The sequence below is a fragment of the Salvelinus alpinus genome, chromosome 36, assembly GCF_045679555.1.
Source record: "Salvelinus alpinus chromosome 36, SLU_Salpinus.1, whole genome shotgun sequence".
Classification (NCBI taxonomy): Eukaryota; Metazoa; Chordata; class Actinopteri; order Salmoniformes; family Salmonidae; genus Salvelinus; species Salvelinus alpinus.
In genome coordinates, this window is record NC_092121.1 from 11,195,269 (window position 1) to 11,205,731 (window position 10,463).

At 38.9% G+C, this 10,463-nt stretch overlaps 3 protein-coding genes across 8 annotated transcripts; 1 reads left to right on the forward strand and 2 right to left on the reverse strand.

The window, feature by feature from the left end:
* Positions 1-1,020: 1,020 nt before the first annotated feature.
* Positions 1,021-4,757, reverse strand: LOC139565364 (putative nuclease HARBI1). 5 transcript variants are annotated; one of them, XM_071385640.1, is made up of 11 exons: positions 4,376-4,757; positions 4,002-4,072; positions 3,738-3,914; positions 3,586-3,647; positions 3,417-3,503; positions 3,288-3,329; positions 3,046-3,219; positions 2,931-2,966; positions 2,278-2,832; positions 1,888-1,999; positions 1,021-1,793 (listed from the first exon to the last, which is right to left on the reverse strand). In XM_071385640.1, exons 1-8 carry the CDS (start codon positions 4,531-4,533, stop codon positions 2,931-2,933), a joined length of 807 nt encoding a protein of 268 aa, XP_071241741.1. In that variant the 5' UTR covers positions 4,534-4,757; the 3' UTR covers positions 1,021-1,793; positions 1,888-1,999; positions 2,278-2,832. The 5 variants fall into 5 exon arrangements, with proteins under 5 accessions (XP_071241741.1, XP_071241740.1, XP_071241739.1 ...); XM_071385639.1 differs by having other exon boundaries at positions 2,931-3,219; XM_071385638.1 differs by having other exon boundaries at positions 2,278-3,219.
* A 1,098-nt stretch (positions 4,758-5,855) lies between these two features.
* Positions 5,856-6,732, reverse strand: LOC139565368 (hemoglobin subunit alpha-1-like). Its single transcript, XM_071385647.1, has 3 exons — positions 6,591-6,732; positions 6,275-6,482; positions 5,856-6,088 (listed from the first exon to the last, which is right to left on the reverse strand). The coding sequence occupies exons 1-3, from the start codon at positions 6,683-6,685 to the stop codon at positions 5,960-5,962; spliced, it is 432 nt and encodes a 143-aa protein (XP_071241748.1). The 5' UTR covers positions 6,686-6,732; the 3' UTR covers positions 5,856-5,959.
* Positions 6,733-7,928: 1,196 nt separating this feature from the next.
* On the forward strand, positions 7,929-8,882 carry LOC139565365 (hemoglobin subunit beta). 2 transcript variants are annotated; one of them, XM_071385643.1, is made up of 3 exons: positions 7,938-8,081; positions 8,317-8,539; positions 8,642-8,882. In XM_071385643.1, exons 1-3 carry the CDS (start codon positions 7,990-7,992, stop codon positions 8,768-8,770), a joined length of 444 nt encoding a protein of 147 aa, XP_071241744.1. In that variant the 5' UTR covers positions 7,938-7,989; the 3' UTR covers positions 8,771-8,882. The 2 variants fall into 2 exon arrangements, with proteins under 2 accessions (XP_071241742.1, XP_071241744.1); XM_071385641.1 differs by having other exon boundaries at positions 7,929-8,081; positions 8,317-8,882.
* Positions 8,883-10,463: the final 1,581 nt, after the last annotated feature.

A 10,463-nucleotide genomic window follows, 5' to 3' on the forward strand; every position in this document is an offset into this window, starting at 1 on the left:
GTCTTTGTGTTTTCGCTGCACCAGATAGGGCTGTATCGGTTTGCGACATTTGTTAATTTGTATCGTGTTAAGTGTTCACAGTTTATCGTTTTATTAAACATGTTGAGCACTGGCTACCCTGCGTGTTGGTCCGATCCCTGTTACACCCTCTCTTCTCGTGAAGAGAGGGAAGGCTGCCGTTACAACCACACTGACATGTTACATTAGCTGTGCGTGAACTAACCAATGCAGCTAATAAATACTACCTTGTGTTTAATGGTGCAGAATTGATACAATGCGTTTAAATGACATCAGGGGCCTGTTGCACAAAACTAGGATAAGGGATTAAGCCAGGATATCTTGGTGATCCTGGCTCAATTGATCCGTAATCCGGTTGCACTAAAGATGGATAGGGGGCAGGAGGATATGTTATGGTATAAATTACCATGGAGATTTATTCTGTGGAGCTAGCCTGCTCCAGACCAGGCTAAATTCCAGGATCTATTTAATCTCATCCCTAATGTCAGTCAGCAGTCACCACAAATGGAAACCAATAGTTATTTCACTGCTCACTATACATTGTTATCACATATAACTAGACCCACTGTTATTATTTAAACGTTTGTGATCATTAATTTCAATGATTTTGGATAAAAAATGATTTTTAGATGATGTTGCTATCATTAGATAATTTACAGTTTTCCATAGACTATAAGGCTATATATAAAATGATAGAATATTAGGGCCACAGAGGGGAAAAAAACACAAGTCATAATATTGTAACCAGTTGTTTTAAAGGAGGACAGTTGTTAAAATGACAGATGTGGGGCATTTCGTGAAATTGTACTTCAGTATGGTTTCATAAACAAAGACATGCTGATGTGCCAGAATATTAAGTATCACATTGTCATAAGTATCAAAACTGTAAAAACAATATGTAGCTTTTCTGCAGAAAGAACCAGCCTCATAAATTTATGACTTTATCCTTTTTCTTCAGTGTGGCCCTAGTACTCTGTCATATAAACAAATACACATTCCATATGAATATAAAAACACAATGTGTAACATTATGTTCCTTTATTGAATAAGGACAAAACAAAGCAGGTAAACCATCAGCTCCTTTCGAAACTGAAGTCACAGTGACTCTACAAGATGGAAAGCACAGAATCCAAGCATATTATACAAAATGATACATACACATTCAAAGGTCTGTATATAACACACCCTGCATGTCTGCACACTAAAATAAATGCAGGACAAATCCATACACATCAACTGAACAGACAAATGAATGGATGCAGTAGCCTCCCTGCAGCCTTGTATTACACACAGTATACCGCACAAACATCATAAGAGGCCAAATTCGTCAAAAAACGAACCCAAAAAAACCCAAATTCCTCTGCCACCGCAGGACATATTTAACCAAAATTGAAAGCACACATACTAACTAAAATAATTCAACACATATTGGTCCCTCAGCAGCCGACCACTGTCGTCATCAGGGAAGATTGCCGGATTGTCCCAGTCCATGGCTGGTGGCACTCTGGGGGCCCTCTCCTTCCTCAGGCAGGCCACATTGTGGAGGACAGCACAAGCCACAGTAATATCACATGCCCTAACAGGGCTGACCCTTAATTTGTGAAGGCAGTGAAAGCGTGCCTTCAGGAGGCCAAAGGTCATTTCAACTCTGGCCCTGGTCCTGGCATGGGCATGGTTGTAGGCCTGCTGTGCTTCCTGGGGGTCTGTGAAAGGTGTCAGGAGAAAAGGCTGGCAGCCATACCCCCTGTCTCCCAGCAACACACCAGAGAATTCACCTGTCAACACAAAATCTCATCATTACTACCTCATAAACACAGTGATATTCTTGACACAGCCATGATGGTTATAAATAGGGGTTGTGTGGCTTACCTTGTGATAGGCACTGATAGATTTCAGAGGCCCGAAAGATTCTGGAGTCATGGACTGAGCCAGGCCATTTTGCCACAACATTGCTGATCACACAGTCAGCATTGCAGACCATCTGAAATCATAAGATGAGGAATATTACACCAATCAATGCACATCACTGGCAATGCAGAGTGTTCGTCAATGGACAATATCAAAAAGTTATGTTCACCTGAACATTAATGCTGTGAAAGGATTTCCTATTCACAAAATCGGCCTGGGCACCTGAGGGGGCTTTTATCCTTATGTGTGTGCAGTCCACTGCACCAATGACATTGGGGAAACCTGTCACACAAAGTAATGAGTATCCTACTATGTGTTAACAGTTGTCCTGTAATTTGTAGATCCTCTTACCTGCAATCCTATAGAACTCCTCTTTGATGTCACAGAGTCTTCTGTGGCCAGGGAAGGAGATGAAGACATCTGCTAATGCTTTGATAGCCAGACACACACTCCTTATTGTGCGGCAAATTGTGGCCTTGTTCAGCTGTTCTGCATCCCCCACTGAGTACAGGAAGGCTCCACTAGCAAAAAAGCGCAAGGCCACACAAACCATTTGCTCCACACTCAGTGCATGGCTCCGTGCAGTGCGGTGCTTAATCCTGGGACCCAGTAGTCTGCATAGATACCTGATGCCATCTGCAGAAAACCTGTATCTTTCATATAGATGGTCATCAGGGAAGGCCAGTGGGTCCAACCGGTCCCTGAAGACCCTTTCTCGCCTGAAGGCTCTCCTCAGCACAAGTGCTTCTTCATCCACCACATCTCGCACGAATGGGCATGCCATTGTCAGAGCAGAAAGGAACACACAATTTTGGGCCTTCATATAGGCTAGTGGCCACACCTGGTGCTGGGGGGGTGGGCAAAAGAGGGCGATGCCTTATAACGATGACTTGGTTGTACTGATTGCTGGGAAAATAAAAAAAACCTTAGAAAGATGCCACCGTCCTGTGTGCTCACAATAAGAGCTCATATGTCATGGCTCACTTGACTTTACGAGAATATACCTAATTTTTATTTTGAGCTGTGTCATCTTCTTGGAGCTGGGGGAGGAAAGAAAAATAATGATTAATACATTTGTGTTACAGTTAGCATACAGTGTACATTGAAGGCATATCTCACCTCCCTCTCAAGTTTTTTTATTTCAAGGTCCAGTTTCCTAATTGTCCTCTTTTTTATTTCGGACTTCAGTGCAAGATTTTCCATCTTTTTCTTCTTGTACTGAATGTCTATGTCTGCCAGTTCTATTTGGCGCCGGAGGTGGTTGCCATACAACTTTCTGATAGCTTGTGAGCTCTGTGAACACAATACAATTAGCGCAGCTGGAATTTGGCAGGATGTGGTGTCCTTTTATTAATACGCACTATGTTGCCAGGCTGGTTTTCCCACTGTATAGCATCTGGGTCCTGTAAAAGAAATGAGATTTTTTGATTTTGATGAGGACTCCTCACCATTGTAGAGTAAATAGTACTTTCACAGTCTTAACATGATACCTCATGCCTTCTGGAATCCAGAGAGATGGTCTCCTCCTCATCATCGTCTCCATCATGTGCTGTTGCTGCTGCACTGGGGCCTTCACCCTATCACATTTAATCGGATTCATATTGAAGCTAGTAGACAAGACATGCCAGGCCTACAGTATGCCTTTGATGGAGTACTCACTGGATCAGCATCGTCTGGTGCTTGTGCTGGTGGCTCTAACAGGAACACAGTGCTGCCAGACACTGCAAGGCAATAGGTAAACCAAAGTCAGACAGTCCAAATTGATTCAATATGAATGTGGTTGTATCCCATGTAGAGATGGAAGGACATACCTTGAATGAAGCGGGTGGCATCTTGGGAGGAACCTATGCTCGTCTCTTTCCCCCCAGGGATCCCCTCTAAGACGGGCCTGCCTTTATTTAGCTCCAAGGCCATGTCCTCTGCTGGGGTAAGGTCAGCCTTTGGTGACCCACCACCCGTGCCTTGTCTGTGGGTATTCTTTTTCACTGCTAAAACAGTACAGACAATGTGTGAGCAGGCACCTTCTGGGTACAATATATGCTTGTGCTTTGTTAAATATTAGTCAGGGACCATACCATTCTGCAGAATGTTCTTGTATTTGATTTTGACCTGCTGCCATGTCCGTTTTGGCCCGTTCATGTTTAATCTACACACACACACACACACACACACACACACACACACACATTTAATGGAGTCACACTGCAAAAAATTACTTGGTATTTTTGTCTTGTTTTCAGTAAAAATATCAAAAAATGTATCATACCTTTATACAGTGTGATGGAGTTACTTTACACAATTTCACTCATATCTGCAGTGCATTTCAATAAAAAATTTAACCGTTTCATAATTACAGTACAACTGCATTTTTGGAGATGTGAATTAAATATTTGAATTGTAATTGTGATGTTTCAGCGGAGCGGTGAGTGTGTAATTGTGCACTACTTACGCATTCAGGCGGTCTGCAATACTTTGCCACGCTTTTTCTCTTTGCTTTATCACTGTGGCGGTGTTGCCTTTCTTCTTAATTATATCTTTTACCTCCTCGTATGCCTCCATGAGGATTTGTGCTTCCGACGGGGAAAAGTACGCGGCTCTAGTTGCCATGGTAAATCAGTTAATCTGTGATCTGTGGCGGGGTCTATTTGAGTGAGCCGTGAGCGCGCACCTATCCAGGATTGGTTTCACCTGGCTTAATGAATCCGTGTCTGCTCATCCTGGCTTGGTCTTTGTGCAACCAATTAAGCCTGGACGCACATGTTTTGGCTTCATTGAGCTCAGCTGAGTCATTTATCCCGGATGTCTTAATTCTACTTTTGTGCAACAGGCCCCAGGACTGCAATGATTCATTCTTGTTTAAACACACAATCATTTAATTCATAAAAGTTCAAGAGAACTTTTCATAACAGATCTGGTATTCAATGTTAGGTTCATGTATTAGTGTGGCAAGGAATTATTGCGTGATCGAGAGTTTAAACCGAGACTCCCTAGTTGCTACATCGATTTTGGGAATTAATAATATATACCCATTGATTCTTAAAGAATATAACTTGTAAATGCCTCATGAGCTCAGTTCAACTGTCGTACCCCATCAGAACCTAACATATAGGCCTAAGTTTGTTTTACTTTTTTACTCTGTTTGCAAACAAATTAAATGTAAACGGACACTGTATAGCCTGAAAACATGGTTAAAACTATAATTTTTGATATCATGGATAGTCAGTCCTTGCATCCATAGCTCTGTCTATGATTTTGAGAGTGGTCACATTTCTCCAGGCCCATCCCTCAGCTTTTTACCATAACAGACCATGACTGCTTTGTTATTGTTTCAATTAAGGATTCTAGCTTTAACCAGATCAACATGAGATACATTTTTATTTATTAATAACAATAAATCAGTTTGTCAAAAGAACCCTATAAAATACAAAATACATTTATCAGAGGAACCTCCTGTCCTTGCCAACTTTGAGTTTAGGAAATTGTATTAATAAATACTATCAATCCATTCATAATATATATATATATATATATATATATATATATATATATATATATATAGTTCTTAATTAGCCTAATTATATAATATATATTATTTTGTTATATCAAATCGTTTTTTCAATTTTGTTTATGTGGTCCTATGTCAAATAGTTTTTCAATCTTGTTTATCAATAGCAAGTTCTAAGCGAGCCATTTGATTAATCTATAGGCTACTATTTAAACTTAGTTCCACTTCTCTGATTTAGTTTTTTCACTTTTTAAACTTTTACTGCTAAATTCTCTGAGGACCGCTTTTTGTGGAAATGTTTTGCATATAGTCTCCATTTTCATTATGAATACCTTTTCGCAAAAAGCAACATATTTAATCATATCAGGTCATGTGCTCTACAACACAACTCATTAAAAACCAAAGAAAAGACCAAAAAACGTAATTATGCGCGTTTGAACATTTAATTATATTTTAGAACAGTACAGAGCTGAGCACAGTGCTGATCAATGCTGCAATCCGTCTGGTCTGATGCCTTCTGTCCACATCTTATCGGTACTTCTCAGACAGAGCCCGGCCCACCGCGGCCAGGAACTTGTCCATAGCCACATGAGCTTCGGGGTTGAATTCATTGGGGAACATGACAGCCAGCACCACCAAGATGTTGTGGGACAGGATCTACAGGACGAAAGGAATGGAAATTAGTACGCTACATGTTTTAATAGGCTATTTTATTTAATAATCTATGTTGTCCATTTCACTGTAAAGAGTACCCGATATATTTTAAATGCATTTTAACTATACATTTTCATTTGGTGTCAACGGTAAACAAATTATTATAAATAATGCTGTGAATGTCCTGACCTTGAAGTTAGCGGGATCAACACGCAGCTGGAAGGCGTGCAGCTCGCTGAGGGCGAGGAGACCTGCGTTGATGTCGTCGATGCTGGCCACGGCTAAACCGATGCCTCCCATGATGGTCCCACCGTGCTTCCTGACTGGGGCAGAGCCGGGGCTCAGGTCCTTCCAGTGGGAGAAGTAGGTCTTGGTCTGGGGGTACACAACCAGCATCCTGCACCGGAAGAAAAAGACATGGCAAGAAAGATGGAACGCTAACACCAAACAGTCTACATTTTTACTTCAAAAACAGCTATAAGATTAGCAGCACGACAGCCATTACCTAGACAGAGCATCGCATCCGATGTCCTCAGCCTTGCCGGCCACCTTGGCCCAGAAGGCCTTGACCATTTTCTTGTCCTTAGCGGTGAGACTCATGGTTGTCGTTAAAGACGATGCTGGAGTAGAAGTTCAGTGATGAGCTCTTACAAACGAAGGCTTTTTATATTAGCCGCGAGCCCCACCCAATGCAGACCCACCTCCAAGATAAACAAGATACAACATGCCTTTTGTTAATGTTCAATAGGCACAATCCCTATTATTTCATTTATTTGCTTATTTTACTGGACAAAAACACAAGTTGGTACAATCTTCCATACAAGACTTACAAAGACATTGTTAGCACCTTCTGAGCAACACACAATGTCAAACATAAAACACACAGGGTAGAGATGGATAAAAAAAAACATGAAAGAATACATGATTATCACAGTCATTGAAGTCTACAAAGTTATTTAGTATTAGAGATGTGTTGAGTTTTTTTTTAATGCTTGTAGTTTTCACAAGGGAGTCAGTCATTTCCATATTTTATTTCAATACAAAATAATTCAATATTCGTTCATTTATTTATTTCTCACTCTGGCTTTATGGTATTTACCCATTAAAGAGAAAAGTCGAATTGTATTGTCAATAGCTAAATTGCCTGTATCATAAGTAAGAAATAGAAGCCTGTATTCAGAAATATGGAAAAGTTGACAGTAGAGATGCATTACACCAAAATAGATTGGAATAGTGCAATTATAAAAAATAAATATTCAATGGGTTCGACCTTACTAGCACAGAATGAACATAGAGGTGAAATATCAATTCATTTGTTTAGAAATGTATTACAAGGATAAAAATGATGTAATATCTTAGTAGGCTATTTAATATACCTTAGTAATATATTAATATCGTAGTTATATCTTACTAATATCTGACTATAGGCATACACAGAGATAGTTGAAAAATGTTTCTCAGACAAAGTAGTTGAATCCCTACCAAGTTTAATAAATGTGCAATAGGCCTATACCTTCAGATATTAGGCATATTACACATGTATTTGCGTGTGTTGAGAATTGTATATTTCCCCACTATTTCGGGCTTATTTTTGTTAATATTTCTAATAATGTTAATGTAACAATTGTTATGTAACCTAATACTTAAATTAATGATTTCATAATTGATTTTAGGACAGTGTGTTATTGTCAAATTGCTTTAAAACATATATGGTAAACAGTAAACCTTCACATTATTATCTCAGTAAAATCTGTGACTTTTGTCTTATACAGCCCACTACCATGACCCCACCCATCGCTGTCTTTGGGGGGGGCGTTCCGATCCTTTTAAAAACGCTGCTCAAACGAAGACCAAATGTATATGATTCGTTAGCCTCTGTGAAAGAAACTTCAACAGCCAGCAACATGGTTCAGTGGACAGACTTTGAGCGCGCCACCATTCAGAGCGTCTTCGAGAAGATGGACTACGATGACGTAGGCCCCGCGGCTCTTTCCAGGTAGTGCGTTTAAAACTGTGGTCTACAAATTATTGGAAATAGTCATGTTATTATATTGTTATTATATTAGTATGCGCTTGTTATTATGATTTTCAAGACGAATTCGTATTTGAGACATGCGTGTAATTAACGCGTAATTGACCTTTCCAAATGACACATTCATTGATTACCATAAGATATGTGTGTATGCAGATATCACGTTTCTGTCATTATTGACTGTTTATTATTTCTACAGGTGTCTGATCGTGTACCCCTGGACCCAGAGGTATTTCGGTAACTTCGGAAACCTGTACAACGCTGCTGCCATCCAGGGAAACCCAATGGTCGCCGCTCACGGAAAGACCGTTCTGCACGGACTGGACCGGGCTGTCAAGAACATGGATGACATCAAGGCCACCTACGCAGAGCTGAGCGTGCTGCACTCCGAGAAACTGCACGTGGATCCCGACAACTTCCGGGTAAAGTTAAATGTTCTACTTCATACAAGGTACTTGCCTATCTATTATAATAGTGTGGCAGAATGGGTTTTCTTACATGTCCATGGCTCCTTTCTTTTGCAGCTGCTGGCTGACTGCCTTACTATTGTTGTTGCTGCGAGAATGGGTGCTGCCTTCACCGCTGATGTCCAGGGCGCTTTCCAGAAGTTCCTGGCCGTCGTGGTGAGCTCCCTGGGCAGACAGTACCACTAGAGCCCCCCCACTCAGAGACGGACGACCACCAGAGTACCAACAAGCGCTGATCATTTGTTTAGAGGCACATGTTGTTCCTTCTACTAAAGCAAATAAAATCAGCAAATTAATATTTTTATCTGTGCCTTTTTTTTCATGCATGAACATCCATATGGTGGCACATATAGCAGACTAATAGGCCTAATATGGTGATATGATAGGCTATGGGTGTGAATATCGCAAAAACCTTGTTAACCAGATATGGATAATGTGCAAGATATACAAATATTTAGCAAATAGACTGACATGTTACATTAGCTGTGCGTGAGCGAACCATATATAATGAAGACAAACGTGTGTCCAGAGATGCAGCATTGATACATTGAGTCAAATAAGAGCAGAGCTGCAATGATAAATTCCTGTTTAAACACACAATCGTCATCCATAAAGGTTCAACAGAACTTTTCATAACAAGGAATTGTTGAATGGTCGAGAGTTTAACCAGATCAAAATGACATACATTTTCATGTATGAATAATAATACATCAATTGGTCAATAGAACCCTATAAAGTACAAAATACATTTGTCAGAGGCACCTCCTGTCATGGCCAGCTGTGGAACCATGATAACCTTACATAAAGTGTTCAGATAGGAATCTATTAAAGTCATTAGATTACAGATTATTAAATCAATGAATTAATCAACCAATAATCTTAAGAAATTGAACAAGATATACTGTCTGTGTATTTCATTTTACATCGTGTATAAATGCAACATGTAACTTTTCACATTTTATGAAAACTAAACCACATTGGTTTATAAAAATGCATTAACAATATGTTACAATTATAGCATGATCAACAAAACCACTAGGTTATGTTTTACACGTTATGTACGTTTTATGTGTTACACGTTATGTACGTTTTATGTGTATAGGAAATGTGTTTAGGACATTTTAAGTGTATAGAAAATGTAATTAATAAATAATATCAACCCATTCATAATATATATATATATATATATATTTGAGTCCTTAATTAGCCTATTTATCTAATATATATTATTTTTGTATATCAAATAGTTTATGTGGTCTTATGTCAAATAGTTTGTTCAATATTGTTTATCAGTAGCAAGTTCTAAGCGAACCGTTTGATAAATCTATAGGCTACTATTTCAACTTTGTTCCCCTTCTCGAATTTTTTCTTTTTACTTTTTAAACTTTTACTGCCAACTTCTCATTAATAATATACTGATGAATCAATTAATTAATCAACCACTATTGCTAAGAAATTAAAGAAGATATACATTTTAAGTAGTGTAAAATTCGACATTTAACTGTTGACATTTTATGGAAACTGAACCACATTGGTTAATAAAAAAAATAATAAATAAATGTTATAAATGTAGCATGATCAGCCATTCAAAATCATTAGGCTATGTTTTACGTTTAAGTATTATAGACAATATCTGCTTATAATCTATTCATAATATTTACAAATAATATGCTGGTAGTCTATCAAATCCTTTTTCGATGTTGTTTACAAGCATTTCGCCCGAAATAACATCTGCTAAACATGTTTATGTGACAAATAACATTTGATTTGTTTGTATGTCAAATTGTTTGTTCAATCTTGTTTTTCAATAGCAAGTTCGAAGAGGGCTATTTGATTCATCTATAGGCTACTGCCGGTATTTGTACTTTCAGTTCCTCGT